Source organism: Aptenodytes patagonicus, chromosome 13, assembly GCF_965638725.1.
Source record: "Aptenodytes patagonicus chromosome 13, bAptPat1.pri.cur, whole genome shotgun sequence".
Lineage (NCBI taxonomy): Eukaryota > Metazoa > Chordata > Aves > Sphenisciformes > Spheniscidae > Aptenodytes > Aptenodytes patagonicus.
This window is the reverse complement of record NC_134961.1, coordinates 16,169,751-16,195,436: the sequence shown is the minus strand read 5'-3', so window position 1 is coordinate 16,195,436 and position 25,686 is coordinate 16,169,751. Positions and strand designations below refer to the sequence as shown.

Genomic DNA, 25,686 nt, shown 5'->3' with positions numbered 1-25,686 from the left:
ACATTAAACAATGACTGTTCTAAAATGTTCTTAATTGGCTGTGGTATCTCAGATGTTCCATGCCACCATGCATTTTAGATTAAACAAAACTACAAGATGGTGTGCTTAGAGCAGTCTGTACTATGAGACAGCTTCTCTGCTAATGCTGCAAACTGGCTAGATAGGATTCGGGAGCAGTTCAGAGTTACCTGTCATCTTAGGAAGGCCTCCTGAGACACCAAAATGTGTGAGCGGGGCTGTACAGCTTCCAGGCAAAAGATGGCTCATGTCTGGACAGCTTTGAGAGCGAGCAGGGGAGGTGAGGCACCCATCTGGGTACTGAGTCATATTTACCTTTTCACTGAATGAGAATGGAAAGGGACAATGCACTTGGGATTGTCACGTGCCCATGGTGGACACTGCGTTAATGCAAGGAAGAATTACTTTTACTCCCTAGAAAATTGTGCACGATTGTGCTGGTTCTGGCTGGGATAGAGTTAATTTTCTTCAGAGTAGCTGGTATGGGGCTATGTTTTGGATTTGTGCTGGAAACAGTGTTGATAACACAGGGATGTTTTCGTTACTGCTGAGCAGTGCTGACACACAGTCAAGGCCTTTTCTGCTCCTCACCCCACCCCACCAGCCAGCAGGCTGGGGGGGCACAAGAAGCTGGGAGGGGACACAGCCAGGACAGCTGACCCCAACTGACCAAAGGGATATCCCACACCATATGGCGTCATGCTCAGCGTATAAAGCCGGGGGAAGAAGAAGGAAGGGGGGGACGTTCGGAGTGATGGTGTTTGCCTTCCCAAGTCACCGTTAGGCGTGATGGAGCCCTGCTTTCCTGGAGATGGCTGAGCACCTGCCTGCCGATGGGAAGGAGTGAATGAATGCCTTGTTTTGCTTTGCTTGTGCGCACGGCTTTTGCTTTCCCTATTAAACTGTCTTTATCTCAACCCATGAGTTTTCTCACTTTTACCCTTCTGATTCTCTCCCCCATCCCATTGTGGGGGGAGTGAGCGAGCGGCTGGGTGGGGCTTAGTTGCCGGCTGGGGTAAAACCACAATTATATAAACCAGCATCTATATTGTAAAACAGGTGTTTATAAAAGTCATGGTAACTTCTGAACTTGATCTGTCAGAGTCTATTCCCTCAAAACTCCTTTTGCCAGAAACCTCTTAAGACTTTGGATGAACCTCAAACAAGTTGGGATCTGTTTTACCAGCAACTATACCATGTCAGAGGAGTTGCACTACTCCGTCACCTTTTCGCTCTCTGGCATCAGTAAGGACCAACTTCAGCGGAAGGGTGACAAAACCCTGTATTGGGCAATTTCCTAACGCAGATACATAGTTACTGCACCACCACAGGGTGAAATACTAAATATAATGGATATACTGGGAATGAGATCATACTAGACTTTTGAGACAGACGACCTTCATGAGAGTCAGGGAGCCCTGTCACGCCGTCTGCATCGAGTCCCCCGGCAGGGAAGCCTGGCCTGCGCCAGTCAGTGGCTGTCAGTGCTCACCAAGCACCACGGTGGCTCTGGGGTGGCCTTGGCAGTAACAGCGCCCTTGCCATATTGCCAGAGTCGAGAAAGGGCCTCCTGCGGGGTCAAGGCGGTAGCTGAGGGGTTTCACCCCCGCAGAGGCTGGCGAGGAGAGCGCTGGGGCCGGGGCAGAGACCTCTGGCACCCTCAGTCCCTCCACGGGGGCGGCTGCGGGGCTGCCCAGCGCGGGCGGCCTCTTCCCGCCCGGCCGCTGCTCCCTCGCGCCCTCGCCTCGCCGCCGGGCAGGGCTGAAGGCTGAGGCGGCCGAGGGCGGCGGCGGGAAGGGGCGCGCCCCCTCAGGGGATCCCTGTACCTCAGCTTCGCCTTCCTCGGCCCCCCCGGCCCCGCTCCCCGACACTCGCCAACCCCTCGCGGGGCGGGGCGGGGCGGCCACCCACCGCCGCTGTCAGGGAGCGGAGGGGAGGGAAGGGCCGAGCCGCCGCCCCGCCCTTCAGCTGTTGCTGGCCGGGCCCTGCGCGCCGGGCGCCGATTGGCCGCCGCGCGGCGCCGCCCGGCCCCCCGATATAAGGCGGCGCGGGCGGGGAAGGAGCTGTCGCGCCCGCGGTGGCGTCGGTGGGTGCGCCGCGGGGCGGTGTGCGGCGGGGCCGCGGCTGACGGTGAGCGCCTGGGGCGGGGGGCGCGGCGGGATCGATCCCGGCACGAGGGCGGGGGGGCGGCTCGGCTGGGCGCGGTTCGGCTGGGCGCCGCGCGGGGCCCGAGAGCGCGGGTGGGGGGCGGGCCCGCCATGCTGTGAGCCGGGGCGGGGGCCGCGCTGGGGCAGGAGCCGGAGCCTCGGGAGCAGCGGAGGGGCCGCCTGTGCTTCCCTTCCCCCCCCCCCCCCCCCCCCCGGGCCGGGGCCGCCCCTTCCCGGGCGCCGCCGCGGCGGAGCCGCTCTTTGTGTCTGCGACGGCCCGGCGGGAGGGGTCCGCGCCCGGGCGGCGGCCGGGCTCCGCTCCGGCCCTGCCTCGCTCCCGAGCGGTGCTGGGGCGCCCCGCAGGCCTCGCGCGGGCCCCGGGGGGTGACTCTGGGCTCCCCCGGCGGGGCCCCGCCCGGGCGGCGGCTCTGCCCCGTCCTCCCGAGCGGCCTGTGCCGCCTTGCCGCCTGCCCGGGGCCTCGGCCCTCTTCTCCCGGCGCTGTTGCAGCTGCCGTGCTGCAGTCACAAGGCGATGCCTCACCGCTTGTCAGCGGCAGCTCGGGGTGGGCGCGGGCCGTGCCCGCCGCCAGCCGGGCTCCTCTCGGCTGCAGAGGCTCGTCCCCGCTCGCTCAGCGCCGCAAACTCCTCCTTAGTGCGAGGAGTTAGGTACGTGCTACAGAGTAAGTCCAAACTGACCGTTATGTTGACAGTCCTGGGAGTTCACGGTGACGTGAGTTGTTCAAAATGAATCTTGTTCCTTCCTCTGAGCATCTGCAGTGTACCGTGCTGTCTCGTGCTCTTCCTTTTTCTGACGTGAATGCAGGTGTAGACATCTGTCAGCAGATGTTGCTTTTGAATAGATCTAAAGAACTTGGAACAACTTGTAAGACTCTTGCCTTGATTAGCAGGTAGGTGAAACAGTATCGGATCTTCTGTCCCTGACCACCTGTACCAGAAGGTTAGATGCCATTATGTAACTCTGGAAAGCCAAGAGCAAAAGAGACTTGGGATGCAGAGCATCTAGAGACCAATGTAATCCCTCTCCACAGGGGAGGAGCAAGGAAGACGACTTGCCAGAAGATCCAAAACCGATGTGAAGGTGATTCTGAAACTCTGAGTAGAGGACTCCTAGCCTGAGCTGTTGAGCTACTCGGTACAGGTATGTGATAGACTCTTAGAGTACTTGCAGGCTGAAGATTTGAACTAAGTATAAAAACTGCTTGAATATCAGAAATGTATGGGTGCTATCTAGCTGCTGTTAGACAAAGCCATTAAAAAACCCCAAACCACACATTTGGAGAACTACCTTGAATGTGTAGATAGAAGAAGTTTTTTTAATCAGCAAACTTAATGTTGCTATCTCAGCAATTTTTCTAATATATCAAGAATGAAGCTATGCCATAGGATACACACAGCATGTTACTTCTGATAACTGAATGTCAGAATTGACCTCGTTATCTTATCAGGACAGACCTCCTATTAGAGCTCCATGTGGATGTGACACTGACAAATATAAATCTAGCATGTGACAGATGCTCTGCCAGCCATGCAATGGCCTCTGAAGCAAACATAGTCTTAACACTAGAAATTTGCTTCTAGTTCTGCATAACTGGCTGACTTGCCTGACGGGCAGTTGCGGTGTAAACCTATTCCACTTGCTATGCTACTGAGAAGGTCTGCCTACTCTTGAAATTGTGTCGCTGTGTCTGGGAAACTTCCTAGACTGCTGCTCTCCCCTCTCTTCATCTTACTGTCTTCTGTAAAATATTAACTTTGTGTGAAGCTTTAAAAGTGATTCTTGATTAAGGTACTACTACTCCTCGTGCAGAAACTAACTGCTATTTCAGTGAGTGCTGTTACTTACCAGTTTTTGTTCTAGTGTTTCTAATAGTTGCTGGAATACTAAGTTGCTGGAAGACTGTCCATAACTAATTAGCCACAGAAAAGCCTTTTTTAGCTGCCTTCCTTGCTCTTTTATTCCTCATCACATGTGTAATAAGGGTTGGGAGGAGAAGATTTGCATTGAAGGCTTCTACTAAACAGCTCCCTGCTTCTAAAATAGCCTCTGGCCAAGCCCCAGTTTGTGCAAGGTAACTTGGCTTTATCAGAAAGAGGTGGCATTAACTGGAGTTAATTAAGAATAACAGCGATCCCACTTTTTTTTTGGAAGTGGTGAAGCCGGAGCACTCCTGTATTGTAAACGCCTAACTCTTTATGGCTGGGAAGTGTGAGTGCTGTATTGCACTTGTGTGCCAATGGTAGAATTACAGCTCTGACTTCCCCAGAGGGTTTTCCCCTCGTATTCCATTGGCAATAAGGATGCTCTTGTGATGAGTACGCAGCATTCCCCAAAAGTAATCTTACTGGCATATACAGGAAAAAGCATTTTTCACAATTAGTAGCATGTAGTGCAAGCTGCTGTTACTTTGTCTCTTGAAGGTCTTAACATGGGAGGCTTTTTAACTAAGCAGTCATTACTACATCTTTTTTTAATTTTTTAAGCTGAAGGTCACTCTGGTAGTTTTACTCTCATTTCCTTTGCCCTGCCCCATTCAACTTTAGGTGAAATATTGTTATAGAAAGTACACCTCCCACCTTCCTCCCCCCCGCCTGCAAACCCAAAAAACCAAAGCCCAAAGACTTAATACTTGCACCTTAAACATAACTGCTTGAGGACTTTGGTATATTTGGGTGAACTATAATAGATTTGCTTTTGAAGCCTCTTCCTATAGCTTTGGCTTCTATGGTAGCAGTATTTCTTTTCAGAAACATGCCTGCAGGCGTTAACAATAGTGAACTTAGCAGCAGAATGCCTATAATCCTGAAAAACTTGGTTTAGAAACTAATGCCAGCCTTGCATTGAATTTGTCCCCTAGCAGCCTTCTGCAATTTAAACTGCCTTTCTGTTTGTCCTTTACTTACAGCTTCTGAATTGGATAATAAAACTTCACAAATGAAGTTCTGAGTAGAAGCTGGTATTAGGCAAAAAAGAAAAGATGCACTTATTAATGGAAAAATGGTTTATAGCTGATGTTTTCACTTCTTGATTGCTGTAAGAACTGAGATAGGCTATTTGCAGTTCCCACCAGTGAATGTAACTAATCTTGCTAATGAGTAAATAGGCTTAGATGCTTGCTTTGATAGCAAGTGTAGTGGGAAGGGATAAAGCACTAGAAGTGCCACCAAATATATATGGATGGTGTTAGCAATCCCTTTGAAGATCAGGAATTTACAGCTTTTAATATCTTATAGTAAAAGTGATAAAATAAGTCGGTGCTGCTCCTGGTATGCTCATGGGCTTTTTTAGCTCAGGTATGCTTTAAGGGAAAAGTGGGTCTGAAAGCTAGTTGTAATCTCCAGTATTTCTCCCATCAAGAAGTGGGAGAATCAGCTTAATCCTGATTCCAGTCAGTTGCTGGTGGAAAGAGTAGTGAGGTTGGAGTTCAGTGTCTAGAAAACAACACAACTACCAGAGAGGCCTTTGGTTTCTCTTGCACGTTGTAACTATACTAGTAAATGTACTGTGCTAAGGATAGAGTTAAGGCTGCAGGAAAGCTTTAGCTTTAGGTATACAGTGCCCTAAAGCCAGAAAAATAGCAGCATGAACTAGCAACAATACTGTAGCTTTCAGTGCCAGAACACTGAAGGTGTTTGAAACAAAACTATCGAAAGCTAATAAAACAACAGTGCTACCATCCCAGTTACTATCATGCACCATTAACTAGCTGTTTGTGCCATTGTATATCTGTACAGATGCTTAATACCTGATTTCATATAGGGTGCTGGCTCCAGGCTCCTTGAGTGGGAAGGAGAAGAGGATACGCCTGCAGAAGGAATGACTTCTACACTTTATCTCATTGAGAAGTGGAGTTTAAGTGCTTTGAAAAAGTGACCTTGAATTTTATCTGGTTGTGCTTTTCCTAGAAAGTGAATGTCGATGGAATAATCTTGCCAAAGATATGTAGGCTTGTTTACTCCTACAACTCTTAGCATTAACTATGGTATGGTGCAAAGATGTGAGGAGCTTTCCAAATAGAAGCTAGAAAGAGCTTCTTGATGCAACCTGATTATCTTGACAGTATTAATGTGAGATCACACTTGTTTCTGCGTCTAGAGAAAGGGAATTTACTGGGCAGTACATCCAGAGGAAGTTGTGCTCTCTTCTGTCCCAGAGTTCAAACTGATGCAGATCCTTTGAATTTTTAATCAAATCAAAAAGCATTCAGAATTTTAAAGGTAAAAACCCATAGATTTGGCCAAGAAAGATCTTTAAGAGGAATCTGTAAGTTGCTGTGTTGCACTCAAATTTGGAATGGAAATTGTTTAATAAGGGTAAATAGGTCTTGTGCATCCTGGAGGTTCTAGTTCTCCATCTCTAACACTTTCTACCTTGCCATATCAAAGCAAAATCACTTGAGACACCCGAGAGCCTAACCCAGCTAGAAGTGACTTTCTAGTGTAAACAGAGTGAGTATTCGTGTATAGCATCCTGCCTCAAGGACAGGTCCTGCAACTTTCTGTTCTGTTCGGATCTACTACTGTTAACATCTCTGTTGTCTTAAAGAGCTCTTCTAGTTAGTTGGTGATAATAAATACAAATGATCCCTTAGACTGGAAGAGTTTGATAATATTCTTCATTGTGTGTAAAGTTAGGAGCAAGACTTCTACAAGAAAAGATGATCTCCAGTTGTTAAATCTGTCCTTTTTCAAAGGATTCATGTGAATTTATTTTAGAAGGAGCTGTCATGAATAAGCTGAGTTGACTTGCTAGAGCAGAGGATGAAGAAACAAAGCTGTCATACCCAAAATAATCAGCATGTTCTTCCTGGCCAGCTCTGCACCTTGAAACTCTCTACTGATGCTCCTGACTGGCATCTGCTGTAGAACTTCATATATTCTAGAAGCATCAGCTGTGTGGGAGTTGCCAGTGACTGAAGTCACCCACTCATGGAGTCCATGTGGGCCTGCAAGGTTCTTCCCAGTGCCTGCTGAGAAATAAGACTGAGACAGACTTGGGTCTGATCTTTGTACAGTTTAACAACAGGATTTTTCCAAAAGGTGGAAGTAGGGGTTAAATTGCCTCACAACTTCAAGCAGGCAGTAGCAGTGTTATTAAGCAGTAATTGTGGTGTTAAACAGAACTGTCCAAGAACAGTAAATAAGAATTAAGAAAGTACTCACGCAGCTCTTCACACAAGGACAGCAATAAATGCCTACCTCTCATAATTCCTCTGAACTGCTCCTGTGCGTGCTTTGTTCAGAAAAAGCACCTTCCCAAACAGTGGACTTCCTGGTCCAGCTGTACTCCTCAGGATCCCCAAAGAAACTGGAATGGTAAGAGCCCAGTGTGCAACCTGATAAGAGAAAGCCTTGTCTTAAGACAGAGGTCTGCACCCTTAAAGAGCCCTGTTTCTCTCTCAGATAGGAACTTAGAGACCTGCCTGTGTTTTTCCAGGTCAAACTGAGACTGTTGCAGTCTGCAGCTGTTAAAAAGGGGGAGGGAGAAATACATTCTCTTACCAGATAGATTTAGTCCTTCGTTACCTAGACCTAACATCTAGCTCTTGTTTTCAACTTGTTTCTCAAGACTGCTTGCAAATGTCTGTGCCTTGCTAGCTATTATGCTAAGGTCTAAAAACAGCTTGCCAAAAGACCCTGGCGATACAGAGAATCGTGATGTGCAAAGTTTCATACCTTATATAGCTGATGCTGCCTACTCACGTGAAGTCCCGCAGAGTGGTAGCATTTGCAATGCTAGTTTCCAGTATTAAAAGCTATTTTCTAAGTGACAGTAACTGTTTAGTTCTAATAGTAAGGTTATGTGCTGCACCAAACTGCTGTAGAGAAACAATGCTAGTAGGCTGTCATTGCTGCCAGCAATTGTGCAAGCTGCAGAAGAGGGCTTAATGTGGACGTGCAGTGCCTGCACGAGAAGCAAGGTAAACTATCTTTTATGCTGATGCTGTACTGTTGTGGCTAGATCAAACAGTGCTGCAGTTCAGACATGCCCTGAGGAAAATTAACTACATGAAAGTCACTCTTAATCACCCTCAGCTGATCACCTTGTGTTGAATAAGCACTGCAGAACCAAGATGATCATGACAAAAATCATACACCTCTCCGGCTGCAGTGGGCACATAGCTCTGCTGAGGGTGTGCGGTGTGGCTAGTTTTGTTTTTCTTACTTGGGCAAAATTGGGTCTGCAGGACTTGGTTGGCTGTATCAGTTACACTTCAAGCTATTGGTTGCTGTAGTTTACAGGACTGGAAATGTAGCCAGAGTGTGTGCAAGTTAGTTATGTCACATTGGACCCTAGTGACACTCATGCTGAACTTTAGTGGATGTGTCCTTGCTGAAAGGGCGACGTGGCAGTGTGCACGGATCTGCCATTCCATGAGACATCAGGGAATAAACTTAGTCTCTAGCTTGAGTTCTGTTGGTAGAGATAGTGCACTGTAATTGCCTTGACTCTTTCATGTTGAAATGCTGGTGAGAATTCAAGTGCAGTGGATAACACTCACAATAACCTAATGGTTCTGGCTCAAGGTTTGTTAAGGCTGACTTCTCCTGAGGGGTTTGTATGAAGATGCTGCTGTTGCAGCTGAGAGACTGCAACAAGGATGGTGAGGAAGAGCCTTTCCTGGAAAGGGGGAAGAATCTTCCATGGGAAGATCATGGAACAGATCCTCCTGGAAGCTATGCTAAGGCACATGGAGGACAGGGAGGTGATTCAAGACAGCCAGCAAGGCTGGCTCAGACTTGCTTTCAACAAGGGCAAGTCCTGCCTGACTGACCTAGTGGCCTTCTATGATGGGGTGACCACATCAGTGGACATGGGAAGGGCTACAGATGTCGTCTCTCTGGACCTCTGTAAGGCCTTTGACGCAGTTCCCCACAACATCCTTCTCTCTAACCTGGAGAGGTATGGATTTGATGGGTGGACTGTCTGGTGGGTGAGGAATTGGTTAGATGGTCACATCCAGAGGGTAGTGGTCAACGGCTCAATGTCCAGATGGAGATTGGTGACAAGTGGCCTCCCACAGGGGTCTATATTGGGACCGGTACTGTTTAGTATCTTCACCAATGACATAGACAGTGGGATCGAGTGCACCCTCAGCAAGTTTGCAGATGACACCAAGCTGAGTGGTGCGGTCGACATGCCAGAGGGACGGGATGCCATCCAGAGGGACCTGGACAAGCTCCAGAAGTGGGCCCGTGTGAACCTCATGAGGTTTAACAAGGCCAAGTGCAAGGTCCTGCACCTGGGTCGGGGCAAACCCTGCTATGAATACAGGCTGGGGGATGAAGGGATTGAGAGCAGCCCTGCTGAGAAGGACTCGGGGGTACTGGTGGATGAAAAGCTGGACATGAGCCAGCAATGTGCACTCGCAGCCCAGAAGGCCAATTGTGTCCTGGGCTGCATCCGAAGAAGTGTGGCCAGCAGGTCGAGGGAGGTGATTCTGCCCCTCTACTCTGCTCTGGTGAGACCCCACCTGGAGTACTGCGTCCAGCTCTGGAGCCCTCAGCATAAGAAAGACATGGACCTACTGGAGCACATCCAGAAGAGGGCCACGAAAATGATCAGGGGGATGGAACGCGTCTGCTATGAAGAAAGGCTGAGAGAGTTGGGGTTGTTCAGCCTGGAGAAGAGAAGGCTTCGGGGAGACCTTATTGCAGCCTATCAGTACTTAAAGGGGGCTTATAAAAAAGATGGCGGCAAACTTTTTAGCAGGGCCTGTTGGGACAGGACAAGGGGGAATGGCTTTAAACTAAAGGGGGGCAGATTTAGACCAGATCTAAGGAAGAAATTTTTTACGCTGAGGGTGGTGAGGCACTGGCCCAGGTTGCCCAGAGAGGTGGTGGATGCCCCATCCCTGGAAACATTCCAGGTCAGGTTGGACGGGGCTCTGAGCAACCTGATGTAGTTGAAGATGTCCCTGCCCATGGCAGGGGGGTTGGAGTAGATGACCTTTAGAGGTCCCTTCCAACCCAAACTGTTCTTTGATTCTATGAAAGGTATGTTGCCCTCATAGACTGGCACTTAGAGCAGCCAGAAGATACTCCTGTTATTCCATTGCCAGTCAGTGGTTATGTGTCAGCTGAAATGCAGACATTGTTGTTCTGCACTTGCAGCTGACCTTAGAACCACTAGGGACTATATCTGTTGCACCTGAAATTGTAGTATTGAGCCCTAACCTGATTCCTACAGCAGTACAGAGGTAAGATGTTCTTGGGTAGGACTGGGTCTGGGTCTACTAAAGTATTCCATGAGTTTGTCTTGTTAAAGAGCTATAGTAGGAAAGAAAAGGTAATGACTGACTGGCTTTGTCTTATGTTCCAGTTGAAGTGGAGGAACATAAAGCTACCAACTTTTAAAATTTCAAGGTTATTGTTTACAGGCAAGGCTCACATGACCCCTTAAATAGTGCTGTGAATTTGGAAGTGGAAGTAGCAAAAGACATTCCTTATACACTTTTGTCCTGCCAAAACTCTACAGCAGACAAAGGAAGTCTTGGAGCTCCTCCTCTCTTCCATTTTCCTGCCTGCTGCCTCTGCTCCAATTTCAGCTGCAGTCGTAACACTACCTTGCTCTTGTGGTTTGAAAGCCACTAAGAGGAGCAGAAGCTTAAAGTAGTGATCTTCCCCTTGTGTTTTGTTAGTCTTCAATAAATCTAGCTCTACCTGCTTCTTATGAAAAATGCATATAAAGCAACATCTGTTGTTTTTATCAGCTCAGTGAACAACCAAGTAATTACTAGGTAGTCAACCCTTCTAAACAGACCAGTGTTATGGACAGACTTATAGTAATGCATTAGCATTGCAATTACGTTTGCCATTAGCTTACCAATCCTGGAACTGTTAGTATGCAAGAAGGATGTCTATAAATTAAATTTTAAAAAGGGCTGGACTTCTGATACTCAAATGTATTGTTTCTGTAGGATTCCTTTAGGAAAACTAAACGTAGCTGAATTGCTACTTTGTCATGGATTTAAGAGCTCACCCATGTTTTAGCATTTGTATTAAATAGTCTTTAATTGCTCTATACTAAACTGTATAACTTCCATACAGTCTACTACGTGTCTGCGTCTTGTCTCATCTTCTGTCTCCTAGTAAAAATTGTTACCTCTTAGCAGGCTGACCATGTGTTATCTTGACAAGCATGTCAAGAGTTGAAATAAGTTTAGCTTTCATTTGCTTTAGTTTGATGTGGAAACCTGCATCTTCAAAGGCAGTTTGTTGAAGAAACAGCTTAAAATGAGCAAGAACTGTAGGAGTGCGAGAAGCTCAAAGCACTGAATGCAAGAGCATCATGTGCCATTGTGAAGGATACCAACTGAATATAATGTTGCTGAATATGGTAAACTGCACAACTTCATTAAGTATCTATTTTTCTCCACTGCAGGAGCCTGAAGATGCAGCAAGCCTGATAGTGAGGACCAAAGAATCTCCTTAAAGAAGTCAGACAATCTGAAATATTGACAATGTCTATTATGGATCACAGCCCCACCACTGGAGTGGTGACTGTTATTGTTATTTTGATTGCTATTGCGGCTCTTGGTGCCTTGATACTGGGCTGCTGGTGTTACCTGCGTCTGCAGAGGATCAGTCAGTCTGAAGATGAGGAAAGCATTGTGGGTGAAGGAGAAACCAAAGAGCCTTTTCTTCTGGTGCAGTATTCTGCTAAAGGACCTTGTGTAGAGAGGAAAGCTAAGCTAACTCCAAATGGCACAGAAGTACATAGCTAACTTGGAGCAACACATGTATATGGACTATGCTTATGATGTGTGTAACCAGCAGAATATATTGTGAAGAACCTGGTCACATGCACACTACTCATCAGAAAACACCCTGATGAGGATTAAATAAGCTTTGTTTGCAACTGCATGCACTGAGAAGCTGCACTTTGCATCAACTGTGTATCCTAATTCCTCTATGACAGGAGCTGACTCACCTGGCATAACGTCCATTGCCGGCAATGGACACAGGAATATATTGGTGTGAAGAGACTACTAGTGTTTTTTGTTACTTGAATGTTTAGCTGAGCCTATTTTGTTGGAGCTACTACTGTAATGTGAACTACTTTACAACTGTGAACTGTAAATAGGCTGCCAGAAGCTTTTTGCTTTGTGTTCCACAGCACATGGGAATAATATGATGCAACTGTAAATAACACACAAGGGGACTCCTGAATCACAACTATAGATGGGATTCCAGACCTTCAAAACCAAATCTGCAGTTAAAGCTTGCTTCTGCTACTAACTTGAGTGCACAGCCATAAAGTCAGAACTCGTACTCTTAACAGTTTATTGGACTGACGCAGAATACTTTCTTTGAAAAGAAGGTATAAGCCTTCGGTAACATGTTGAGGGAGGAAACACAGGAGCTGCAAGAAAGGAAGTGATTTCCTTTAGTTGCAGCTAGGTAGGTCAAGCTTTTGGCTGCTAGAACTTAGTTCTCCAACTATGTAGCTACTGCAAGGAAACTGCCATTTTGATGGATTCCAGCCTGGGAACTAATGATGGATACTAAACCCTCAGGGATGATCCAGAAGGTTTCCAGGAGTCTGAAATGGCAGTAGAGCAGGCTTTTCTGCATGCTGAAACTGCAGAAGTGATTACTTATTAAAACTGGCATAAGTGCAGTTTTAATATGAATTTTTCCTAGAACCCCTGTTTGTGTACTTAGCAGTTAGGGTATATGTTAACAGCCTGTTGTAAAAAGGCATTTTAGTCTGTAACCAGTCAACTACAGAATTCGGTTAATGTATCTTGTAGATAACTCTCTTGATTTAACTGTACTACTACAAGATAAATTTCAGTCTTTCCTACAAAAACAAATGTTGATATGGGGAAGCAAGATTGCTGATTAGTTTGTTAAAGGTTTTTTAACTAGCAATGGTGAAGTCCTTCCAAATAAGGACATCCCTTCCATTTCCAGCCCTGTGCTATAGTTCAGCCATAGGAACTGTAAAAAGAATGTGTTAAATGGTGAGTTCTGGACCCCAAAGGTTTGGGGGGGAGGAGAAGGGGCAACACTGAGCCACCAATGGCAGCTTACATATTCTAAATCTCTTAGGGTGGGCACATATGCTTTGAGGCCACTGACCTGTTTTCTATGACTTTATACATAGCTTCCTTTGCTTCCTGAAATTTTTAAATGCTTAATTGCCTAGGAGAAAAAAAGCTACTGTAAATCTGTTCCCTGAGATAAGTTACAAATAATGAAGTCTAAGTTCTTCAGCTCTATAGGAAGCATTAGACTTGGTTCTTGTACCTGTACATACAGAATAACTAAGTAACATAGGCCTAGCAAGCTTGCTTGAGAATTATAACTATATGCAAGACAACACTGGCCTGGACAAAAACTCTTGTCCCTTTCTTCTACAGTAAGAGGTTGACTTGCATTTTTAGTGCTACGTTTGCCTTTTTTTTTTTTTTTTTTAATTGAAGGCTATAATTTGAAGCAAAATTAATGCTGTCAGTAGCAGAAAGCTCCTGGTGTTGCCTCCTGAGTACAATATGTGGTACAGCTGATAGAGGGCTGTTCTTGCCCTGGCATGTGCTTTTTTTTAAGATACCAGTCTCATGAGACTTGCACATATAGCCAGACCCATACACTTAAACTGCTGTATTCTAGACCTCTTACAAATCAAGGAGAAAAGGATTAATTCATTAAGACTTTCTTTAGTTCACGCATGGCTCTTGCAGGTTTCAAGACAGTCAGATAACTGGTATACAAAAGTGATACAAAGTGCTGAAGTTCTAGAACAGAATAGTTGTAGCAAGATGACTTTGTCCATTCAAGTTTACTGATTACACAGATGAAAGATCTCTATTTTAATTCAGCAAAGAGAATGCAGTGTAAAGGGCAAACTTCAGAAATTATGGAAAAGTATAAATCAAAGGTCTAATTTCTCTTCTAGCAGCTGTAAGAAAGCCAGTGAAAAATAACTGGTCCTTAGTCACAGGTGCTTCACACTGCTGCCCCTGAAAATCAGCCTCTTCAAATGTATAGGTGTTTGCAAGTTAGTACAATAGTAAAGTGCAGAAAGTGTTTTCCATTCTCTTCTTCTCTTTAGATGTGGGTATCTAATAAGTTGTTCAAGTATACAAAAATACTCCATTTGATTTTTCTTTTTCTAGACTGTGTGGGGGAAGTAGTCTTTACTTACAATGAATTTCAATAAAATTTGCATAAATACCTACCCAATACTGTTTCATTTGACTTTGTGTAAGCAATCATTCTGTCCTGTTTCCACTACTGTGATCTGTCTCTATGGTATCAATATTATCAATCCTTTTTTCCTCTACTGTGGCAGTAGCTGTTGAAACTGATACATCATTATCTTCAGAAAGTGTTCGTTCTGACTGAAGGGATTCTTTAATTTCATCTTTGCTCCGTAGCTTTCCTTCCCTCGATGCCACCAGGATTCTCAGTAAAGTATTCTCTTTAAGGAGGTTTTCTGATGCATCAGCTAATTCTTGAAGCTTTTCAGCCATTTCTAATAATTCTTGATTCTTCTGGTCATATGTGGCCTGTAACTGCTCACTGTGGAGCTGCAGAGTCTTGTGCTGCTTTTCCAGTGTGTGTTTTTGCTGCTGTAGTCTATGTTCCTCTCTCCTAGCTTCAGAAAGCTGTGCTTCAAGCTGGTCATGGGCCTGATGAAGGGCACCGATTTCTGATCTTAACTTCTGAATTTCTCTCTCTAAGTGGGAGATGTGTCCTTGCTGTAGAACTGCCTCTTCATGTAGGCATTCTTTGGTACAGGGCTCTGATGAAGAAAGACTTGAGTGATGTAAAATAAATTTAAGGAGATTAGGAAGGTTAACTGAAAAGTCTTCAGGGAACTTCACACTTTGTTCCTTCCTACAAAGACATAACAAGTTAGTATTAAAACATTCAGATAGGTAAGCAATGATAATTTTATCTAAGAATCTGCTGTTCAACTCCAACTTGATATCTTGGTTTTTATCAAGAATGGTTAATATAGCAGCTAAGAGAAACGTGAACTCATGTAATAAAGATGATAGAGCACACGGTATTTTCTTTTGATGAAGCCTTTTACCTGTATTCCAGTCTGGGTGCTGTAAGCATCTCTGCACTGGATTGGTATTTGTCTGAGAGCAAAATTTTTTGTCAAATTTCAGGAAACAAATTTTACTCTTAAAAAAAAGTATCCCAGTTATGGGTTATGAGCTTGAAGTAGATATTGTTGCATCACTGTTGGGCAGGTGTGATCAGAGCTTACTGATATTAGCATTTGTTAGTAAGTTGAAGGACAGCATTTAAGTGTTCCTAATTCTACATACATTGTTAGAAGTTAAGTCCAGATGTATAAAGCTATCTGATGGGAAATGACTATTTTGAGCCTATATATGTTATCCTGGAAGAAGAGCTTAGTGTGTTCCAACATCAGAAGGGTATTACAAGAAGCAGAAAAGTACAATTTGCTTTTAAACAGTAAGCAGTCACTTTAGTCAGAAGCAAGGCCCTTTTGCTGTCAAAAAAAACCTCTTTTTACTTGTTCCTCTTACTTCTTTCTCTTTATGCCACTGAGGTGATCAAGGAGGCGAACCAAATAAGTTTTTGGGTTTTTTTGGTGGTTTTTTTTTTCCCTAAAGCTCATTATATGGCTGTGAATACTAAGCCCAGCATATGAAGAGGTAGGCCCGTTGCTTTCTGCTACAGCATAAACTGTTATTCTTAACCTGACAAGAGTCCAAGCTGCTTGAAGACCAACAACTACCAAGTTTCTTCCTCAAGACTACTAGCCATCAAAAGACACCCACAACCTCCAGCTATGTCAAATGTTAAAATTATTGCCCTTTTTGGACCACGTGCCTACTTCTATCACAAAACGTAGGAGGCTGAACTGTCCTCCGAGGACCAGACAGGAACTAACTCTTAACCTTCTCTTTCTGAACCAGTTACATCTTCAACCTTTCACTGAGCATGCTGCAGTGTAACATGAGTTTGCTGCCTCCTGACTATTGCAGTAGAGCTACTTACACGTCAGTATGTTTAACTGGGAAGCTAGATAATAGTTTATCACTTTGTATCATCTTTAGCCTTCACCAGTTAGAAGCATATTCTCTCTTTCATTAGGGAGCCATCAAAACAGAGAAGAAAAGCTTAGCTTACTTCCCTTTGGTTGCCAAATTCATAATCAGATTAATGGTACGTAGCATACATTCAGACATGGGTTAATTACACAAGTCAGAAAAAGGATATAGGATAAACCCAAACAAAAATTATTCCAAAGCAAGAAAGCCACATTCAAGTATAATGCCTAATGCCTCAAAGTTTACATGCTGCTCATGGACAACTCCTATGTCCCCACATGTGACATTATGTTTCTGAATCGCTTACACTGTGCATCTGAACAGGGGAGTTACTCAAGTTACCAGTTACAGTTGCCTCAAAAATGCTTTCTGCGAAATCCAACTCATTAGCATATGGGATATAAACATATGCTAATTTCATTTACTGAGAACTACTTATTGCATTTCAGGTAGAAGACAGATACCATATTTTATCAGTAATTCAAGAACTTCAGCTAGATGAGGCTCCAGTTCATCAAAATTAAGCTATTTCTGGAAGCATAAGCAACATGATTTTTCTTCCCCCTGCAGACTTTTGGTGATCAACCAAGTTACTCTTGTAATTACCATCAGCAGTTTCTCAGCTGACCATCAGCTCACATCCAAGTTTAATGAATCATGACATGATTTAGGCAAAAAATAGTCTACACTAAGACAAAACTGACTCATTATACAGTGGTAATATTTTACTATATCATCATCCATTCTCACTGATCAAAAACACAGTATGTATCAGAAAAAGCTAAAAGGCTATTTAAAACTAAAAGCAAAACAAAATATTAACAGCATGTGGTGGAAAGAAATTGAGAACTGAGTTAATTTGCAAAAATTGTCTCATAAGGCAAACGCAGAAGGAGCTGCATAGAAAGCCTTAATATGAGGCACCTTTATATTCAAAATTAATACATGACTACTCTAGTAGTGCTACTGATACTACAAATACTGTCAAAACCTAATTTTCTTGATTACCTAGATGCAGCAAAATATAAAACACGCTGGAGAGGAAAAGCAGGAGAGAAAACAATGACTAGAGGTAAGGTACCTTTATGAAACCAACTGGAGTATTACAAAAACAATCTTACTAAAACCATGAAGTCTGTCACTCCAGAGACAGTCTAGAGCTGCTTTATAAAACAGACCAAGGCAAAATGAGTATCTATGAAAAGAAATAGGGAACACCAGACTTTGTAGTAACACAGGGAAGATGGTAAGTATTAGAGGAAGCTTCACTTACCATAAATTGTTTTGCTGCTCTAAAACCTGCTTGAGCTATGCTTTAAAATAATTCAAGAAAAACCTTTTCATCATGTTATACATGACACTCACTCTGTCCCCTAGAAGGTACGGTTCTGCAAACTAGATCCTTGTTCAAAAGCAGGAGGGAAAAATCACTTGACTCAAGTTTCCAAATAGTATTTTGGGGCTCATTAACTACAACAGTGGTCTTAAAACTGTAGCCACAACAGTATTTGGAAATCAGTTTCTAAGTTTTTCCAGCCCCAAATTTAATCACATTAGTATTCCAATGGTTGTTAATATGGTTAGATCTAGTAGATCTTCAGCTTATGCCACTTGACCTAATGGAGTAGAAGACAACAGCATACTACTACTACTACTACTACTACCACCACCACCACCACCACCACTAGCTGTCTCAGTTGTCAACAGCACCTCATGAAACAGCGTGGCTCATCTCAACTAAAATTGAGACCACTCATCTTTAAACCAGCAGGTCCTCTGCTTGTAGCCACTCAAGCCAGCCAGAACTAATGGACTGTGCAAACAAAAGATAGAGTCTGAATGCTGGAAAATGTGCAAAACAGACCCAGTGGAATCTGCAGAACTTGACAGGTACCTGGATTGGGGTATTGGCACTGAAGACTACAGCTTTTGCTAAGCAGCAGATGAAGGTAATGCTGCCTTTATGTAGACAGGTACACACCTTGGAACTACTCCAGCTGAGTTCCTGCTCAATTCACCTAGGGAACAGAGAAGGACTGGAACTGAGCTGGAGGAATGTGGCAGAGGGAGCCGGATCTGAGGCTGATTTGCAAAGCTTCCTGCACAAAGTAGGGGAGATGATGAGTTGGAAGTTGGGGTGACTCAGAACTGATATAAATGAAACTATTTCTGTACTGAATTAAAACATGAATTTAGAATTTCAAAACTTAAGGCACAGGTTTAAAGATTTTGTTGTAGGTAACACTGCACAGTACCAATAGTCTGAATTACCATTTGCTGATGATAGAGTTCTTGAGGGAGAAGGGTGGAAATCAACATTTGTATCTTACATCGCAAAGAGGCAGGTATTTATTATAGTGCTTGTTTTCATTTCCTTTCTATAAAAACTGTAATTGTCTAAGATTGAGTATTAATCTTTTAAAAAAAGAAAAACAAAACCCAAGGTCAATCAAGTCTAACGCATAGGGCATACATGTAACACCAAAAACGCCTGAAACAATAAATTGAGCACTTTCGAAAGCTTGTGGCTCGCTTGCATCTAATGTTTCTTTCTTGTTCCTCAGCCTACGAGAGGCTGGATGCACCTGCACTGTGTGTACTGGTACAAAGGAGAAATGACACACAGGTTTGACACTGGATTTCAGAATTTCTCCCTGCTGCAGACGAAGAGTAGGATTCAGGACGCTTGTATGCCATTTCCAGGTCCCATCCCAGTCCTAAATGTACTCTCCTGCCCTTTTACATCCCTAACTTTAGAGTTCCTTTTTTTCCTCACCCACCCTTTGTGCCTTTCTCTACCCCACCTTCCTTTTCTTGCTTTATTTTTTCCACCCATTCATGAATCGATTCCTGTTGTCCAACTCAGCTTTCTTTCACCATCCCACAAATTATTCTCAATCCTAGTTGTCTCCTTGAAACTACACTTAGCTGTCCTACACTCTTATTTCTTGGCTCTTTCTCTGAGGTCTTGCTTGCTGTATATAGTTTCACTTCAACAGCATGTACACCTTGTTTTACTGCTAATCTCCTTTGGATATTTTCCTCTGTAGGTGTTAAACTCCTGCTGAAGCTTCATTTGTTTTCTGTTCTAAAGAAACAACGCAAGACTTCTAGAATGCCAACAAATCTGCTGCTACTTTTCTCCTGTGGTAAGTCCAGCACTTGTTACTGAGTCAGAATGAAAACCAAAACATTTTGGCAATATACACAAATTCCCATGATGTAATTCTGTAGTATCTGTAAAAGCAATGCTGGGCAATTTTTTTTTTTTTAAATTACTGCTAAAAAAAATTTAGCCAATAGCATTAAGGACACTAATGACAATTACAGTATCTGCGCTATTTCAACAAAAAATTTTTTAGAACTTTGAAAAAAATTTATTTATGCCCAAGTGAAATGGTGAAGTCGTAAGTGTTGTTTTAAGGAAGAAAAAAGATATTTCAATAACCACAATGTTAGTTTACACAGGAAGTTCTTACATGAAATAATGACTTTCAAGCATGGCTTTCACTTGAAGACTGTATCACATCATTTGAAATATTCACAGTTTAAAAAAAAAAATCTTATGTTTAAGAAACACTGCAGTAGAACAGCTCAATAAACCCCCTGAAGTCTTTGCAATCGGTTTTCCAGTTTTTCTAGCCACGCAATATGACAATCTTCCAATAACTTTTATACAATTTCCGAACAATTTTGAGAATGTTTTCATTTTAAGTACATTTTCTTACTGTGTCATACTTCTGCTTCTTCAATTACCTTTTTTCACTCCATCCCATATTCTCTTTCTACTTGATCATAACATTCATAACAGTTGTTTGGGGTTTGGTTTTTTTGCTTCATATTCTTTTATGGCAACACAATGATGTCACCAAAGACGACTAATGATATCACAAAAGCAGGAAAAAGAAAATAATTCTGTATTTTTATTTTATCAGGAATGAAAACACCTCTTATTTAATGTACATTTCATACACTGAAATTTCTTTTAATATGAAACGTCTTTCAATACAAAATGGAACATAGCTGACATATAAATGAAATGTAAAACAGAGGAAAATTTAACCCTTATTTTTATTAAATCAGGACAAGATATGAGCTATCTCTATATATAATGCCATTCCTATACTATGCAAAATCAGAGATTTTGCCTTAGATAGTAGCATCTCCTTTAGAGAGCTTATAAAGGCCAGAAGTATTTCAAGTCATTCTCTCTGCCGCTGTTAGACTAGTTATTAGCTGATGGAACACTTCCATGGTTTATGCAGATTGCCAAAGAATCCAATATCCAAAATACAGGTACAGCTCAACACACATACATTCCCCCCCCCAAACATCAGAACAACGAGAGAAATGCAACCTGAAAGAACTTCAGTTTGAGCAATGAACACTCCAAAGTCCCTCTGATTACGTTACATTCATTCCATCACAGAGGAGCGAGGGAGAAATAAAAATTCACAGATTAGGACCACTGTAATATTTCCAAAGGATGCATAAGCCCTCCTTTAGAGGGCTTTTTTTTTTTTTTTTTAAAGACAAATTTTTTACTTTACAAACACGTAACAATCTATCTCCTCTCCCTCTATGAAGTCAGGATTGTTAGTTTTTGTTCTCTTAAATGAGACTAAGCTTGGGCTGGATTACTTACTCTCCATCTGTGCTTATTTTTTATTTTTCTTCATTAAAAACAGCAAGCAAATCCTTGCATTTTACTGCAAGAATCCGTTATAATATTCTTTGAGATCTCTCTCAGTTTATCCAATTAGAAGCAATTAGATACAAGTTGCACTAGATCTATGTTGTACCACCATCTACATAATTTCTCCCCCTTTTCCCCCTCCTGTAATCACTCATTAATTTATTTGGACCATGCCAAAATAATAATTTTAAATACAACCAAATAATAAGGAAAATTAACTGAAGAATAAGGTTAGTAATGCTGCTGTTCATAAATAAAGACTTAGAAACAATTAAATAATGACCTTTGGAGAGAACATTCACTATCTGCATACCATCACCTATCCATGCCTGTTGCCGGGGGTGGGGGGTTGTTGTTTTGTTATTGTTGGGTTTTTTTAATTAGAGTATGCATAAAGTAAGAATGCATACATGGAAATGAATTACTGTTTGGCTTTTTTCTCGACTAAGACATGTAACCAGATAATTATTGTAACTTAGTAAAATGAAAGTTAAAAACCCACAGGGAAAATGTTTTCATTACCTCTGATGAGGAAAAAATAAAATGGTTGGGAGACGGTCCGTCATAAATTCCCATGGGAGGTCATTTCGAGTGATATCAATTCTGTTAAGAAAAGACACACTGATGAAGAGAACAGGCAGATGAACAATCTGTATTTTCTTGTAAAACACCATTTTAGGGACTGGGAAGAAGGAAATGCAAGTATCTGTGAAAGTAAGTCTAAATGTGTTATGTCAAAAATATGTTGTGCATACGAGTCAGCAGAATTAGTTACCAATATTCAAGATGATGCATCTCAGCTTAACAAATATCTGTGGGTTTTTTTTCCCTAGAAAAATATGTGCAGTATTCCAACTGCTCTCACTCAGCAATTAAATCACTCAGTCACTCATTATGTACACAGCTTCATTATGTACACACCATCCTTCTCTGAAACAGACAGACCTGCCTAGCAGTTTCAATGCGAGACTGAAGTTTTTTCTATTCATTAATTTGTTCCTCAAGTACAACTCTATGAATATTTTCCCCTCGAGTAGTTTTGGGAGTAAATTACTGTGCTTTCTCCAAGGACAAGCACATTGTTGAAGGCACAATTTTTTCTACAGCTCTACGTAGAAAGGAACACAAGATTTTGTGAATGGAACACTTATTCAATTGCTCGTTATGTTTTTCCTCTGCATTTTTAGGTTTTCTTCAATTACAAATAAGTTCTTATTAATCACAACAATTTTATTGTAGAAAAAATAGACAATCACATCAGTAATACTGCAATAAAAATAATGGAGCAAATGAGAGAACTTCAAAGTCGGGAAAGAGAATGGGTGTAAATTTGAGAGTAGCATTACATCTGTGGGAATAAAGCTGCAATTATAAACAGGTGATAACTCCAGATTTTTAACTGAATTTTTTTCCTATACATCTCATGCTGCCTCCTGGAGTAAGTTAAGTCAGAATGAAACAAGGATGCAATCAGAGCAGATGTTGTTAGTACTGATGTATTATCAAATACATGAACAAGAATGTTTGGGTTGCACTGAAACATTAAAAACCCTGTAAACGCCAAACAAAACCATGGCTTTTTTATATATATAAAAAAATATATTTTAATACATATAAATATATATAATACACGCTTTTTTTTTTTTACACATACCTCTATAAACTGGTTTTGGCTGGGATAGAGTTAATTTTCTTCATAGTAACTTGTATGGTGCTGTGTTTTAGATTTGTGATGAAAAGAGCGTTGATAAGGTAGGAATGCTTTGGTTATTGCTGAACAGCACTTCCACAGCATCAAGGCCTTCTCTGTTTCTCACTCTGCCCCCACAGTGGATACACTGGAGGGGTGGGGACACAACCGGGCAGATGACCTGAACTAACCAAAGAGCTATTTCATACCATATAACATCATGCTCAGCAATAAAAGGGAAAAGCGGGGGTTTTAGGGGGGGTTAGCCATCTTTTACTTGGGAACCATCTGGGCATCGATCTACCCAGAGGAGGCGGTGAGTAATTGCCTTTGCATCACTTGTTTTGCTTTCTTCTCTCTCCTTCCACTTATCCTTCAATTACTAAACATTTTTGTTTTATCTTGACCTCCAAGTTTTCTTGGTTTTATTCTTCCTTTCCTCTTCCCCCGTCCCACTGGGGATGGAGGGGGGAAGTAAGCGAGCAGCTGTGTGGTGCTTAGCTGCCCACCAGGGTTAACCCACAACAATATGTATTTTGCCTACCTCAAACAATTTTTCAAATACAGTACTGCAGGATATAATAATTATGTGCTACAAATTATCAGAGAGAGGGGTAAAAATTATTTTCTGCTTGCTGTTTTATTGATTCAATTCCTGAAATTAGGAAGCTTCAAGGTTAATTGCACTGTTTAAAAATTCATTTTAATTGAACACATAACTACTGCAGTGAAATTGAAAACCACCAAATTTATACAGAGGAAAACAAAATAATGCATTCAAAGAGAAATGAAGCAGATGACATTCGCATCTACTATTGCAAGATTGTAGAGAGAAAAAAAGTAATTATTTTCTAGGCTGATGACCTCAATGAACTTACATTATTCTAGAGAGATGAAATTAGAATCTTTTTTACCTTGCCACAGTGAAATTATCTGGAGGCAAAAGCCGAGCAAGTTCAATAAAGATGTGATTAAGAGAAGCACAGAATCCACACCACTGTGCATAATAGAGCAGCAAGACATTCTGGAAAATGAAATGGAGAAGAGTTTGGTTATCTATTGTAGTTAATCTGCAGTAAAGGAGGATTAGTCTTCACAACATCTAAAACTTGGAACCCTTAAAATGTGAAAAGAAACTACATCCTAATGTTTATAAACTTTATTATAAGCTATTTACTGATGCCCTCTGTCTACTGAGTTAACACACGAAAACTTTTGGGGAATTCTCTTTCCATAAAGACAAAGACAAAATGAAGAGGATTGTTTAGTTTAGGATCATTTCCTTTAAGTGAAAATGCACCAAACTTTACTACACTTCGCAAGATTCTTTTGTAATCTTAAATTCCTATGTATCTAACACAGTGACTGTATACTTCATGGGGGCGCAGAACAAAAAAGGTGATGTCTAGACTTCTGCTTTTTGCCTCTAACTAGCAAAGCAGGAGTTAGGGCTGCTGGAAACAAATTACTGGAGAGGCATACATTCACTGCAGACCTGCAAGACAATGGGTATTAATCCTTACTATCACATATTTAAGAAACCAAAGTAATTTAACTACTGTCCAGGATGACATCTTACGTAAAACAATTTCATGGCATGCAATTGGAAAGCTTTTACCTGTGAGAGTTTTGGGGGTTTTGCTGTGTGCTTTCAAATAATGACTTAGGTTTAAAACCTTCTATTTGTGGGGTTTTGGTTTTTTTTTTCATTATGTCTGCTTTGCAATAATTTTTAACTGTTTTAAAGAAAGTTTTTTAAAAAAATGTAAAACATAGAAAGAAGTTGTGGTATATTTATTTCCTTTGAGGTATGAAACACAGAAATCTTAATATTCTTCCACGTTACCTCAAACCCTATGTATTTAGCATGTGCTCCTGCTACAGCGGAAGAAAGGAAAAGGAAAAAAATCAAGTCATGGACACTTTTTTTGGTTTTTTTTTTAATTAAAATCTGTATTTCAAACACACAGGAAAAAACCACACCTCCTCCCCCCAAAAAAACACCAAAAAACAACCCCCAAAAACCCAACAAACCTTGAACTGTGGCAGAAACCTGCCAGGGAATCAGTTGCACTGACTTTTTGATTATTTTAACACCAGAAGATGATCTCTTGCAGATTTACTTAAGATCACACTATTCTAAATTGCCTTCTTTTAAAGAAAACTTTTGAGTTGTTACAAAATAGGTTATTTTATGTTACAAATAAGCAAAGCACATAAATGTAAAAAAAAAAATGAGACCCCCTCTTCAAAAGTCTGAGCAATGATTTGCAAGAAACTTTTTCAGTAATGAGGTACCTTTTCACTCAGAAACACGGTATCATGAAAGGTATTAGTAGTCACTTCAGTGATTACACGCTGTTCATGAAAATGGACTGAAGGGTCATCAACAAGATGCCTTTTCAAGGGACTGTAGAGAATACTGAAATTTTTTATGAAGTTCTCTGAAATGAAATTGATACATAACAAAGTTATTTCAGTTTCACAAATATGTGATTTTGGCAGTTTTTACCTTGAAATTCAGAAGAACTTACAGAGAAAATACAAATTCAAACCTGGTTTCATGTCATTAATTTTTGACAGTTTGGTATCAACTCTTGGGTAACTACCACTGATGAAAAAACAGAATAAAATTTCACTGTTTTTTTGTTTTGCTCATTACAGTCGTCTTTTCACTTGCCACACTACTCTCTAATCTTGCTTCTACTCCTATTCCATGTACTATAATAATAACTCTCTACCCTCCTAATCTAACCACACACCTGGTAAGTCATAAATAGTATCCTCTCACCGTTTTTCACTGTCTACATAGCATTAAGTATTTGGCCCTTATCTTGAAGGCTCCACTTAATTCCACATTCATTTGCATTTATTCTTTCATTTTTAATTACTTTCCCTGTAATTCTCCTTTTGCTTTAGACCTTTAAAGACTGTGCTATTCCCATGCCAATGTGACCAGCCACCTTTTGTTTCCCAGTGACCACCTTCCTCTTCATTCAACTTTCTCCTTAGTTTTAAGATATTTAACAAGTAGCTGGCTAGTGGTAAAAATTTAAAACAAACTCCAAAGGC

The 25,686-nt window shown here is 41.9% G+C and overlaps 2 protein-coding genes across 8 annotated transcripts in view; one reads left to right on the top strand and one right to left on the bottom strand.

The window, feature by feature from the left end:
* The first annotated feature begins 2,086 nt into the window (after nucleotides 1-2,086).
* Nucleotides 2,087-14,370, top strand: SNN (stannin). 5 transcript variants are annotated; one of them, XM_076350899.1, is made up of 4 exons: nucleotides 2,106-2,148; nucleotides 3,074-3,123; nucleotides 3,215-3,324; nucleotides 11,569-14,370. In XM_076350899.1, exon 4 carries the CDS (start codon nucleotides 11,648-11,650, stop codon nucleotides 11,909-11,911), a length of 264 nt encoding a protein of 87 aa, XP_076207014.1. In that variant the 5' UTR covers nucleotides 2,106-2,148; nucleotides 3,074-3,123; nucleotides 3,215-3,324; nucleotides 11,569-11,647; the 3' UTR covers nucleotides 11,912-14,370. The 5 variants fall into 5 exon arrangements, with proteins under 5 accessions (XP_076207011.1, XP_076207014.1, XP_076207012.1 ...); XM_076350896.1 differs by lacking the exon at nucleotides 3,074-3,123 and having other exon boundaries at nucleotides 2,087-2,148; XM_076350897.1 differs by having other exon boundaries at nucleotides 3,074-3,324.
* TXNDC11 (thioredoxin domain containing 11) overlaps nucleotides 13,830-25,686 on the bottom strand; it is a 35,199-nt gene continuing 23,342 nt past the window's right edge. For all 3 annotated transcript variants that reach the window (XM_076350882.1, XM_076350883.1, XM_076350884.1), the window contains 4 exons: nucleotides 24,913-25,058; nucleotides 23,529-23,638; nucleotides 21,447-21,527; nucleotides 13,830-15,032 (listed from right to left, as the gene is read on the bottom strand). In XM_076350882.1, coding sequence (XP_076206997.1) covers nucleotides 14,405-15,032; nucleotides 21,447-21,527; nucleotides 23,529-23,638; nucleotides 24,913-25,058 — 965 coding nt within the window. In that variant the 3' untranslated portion in view covers nucleotides 13,830-14,404. The remainder of the gene's footprint in view (nucleotides 15,033-21,446; nucleotides 21,528-23,528; nucleotides 23,639-24,912; nucleotides 25,059-25,686) is intronic.

Excerpts from the sequence above, each read along its gene's own strand:
- SNN (XM_076350896.1), top strand. The coding sequence starts at position 11,648 with ATGTCTATTATGGATCACAGCCCCACCACTGGAGTGGTGACTGTTATT.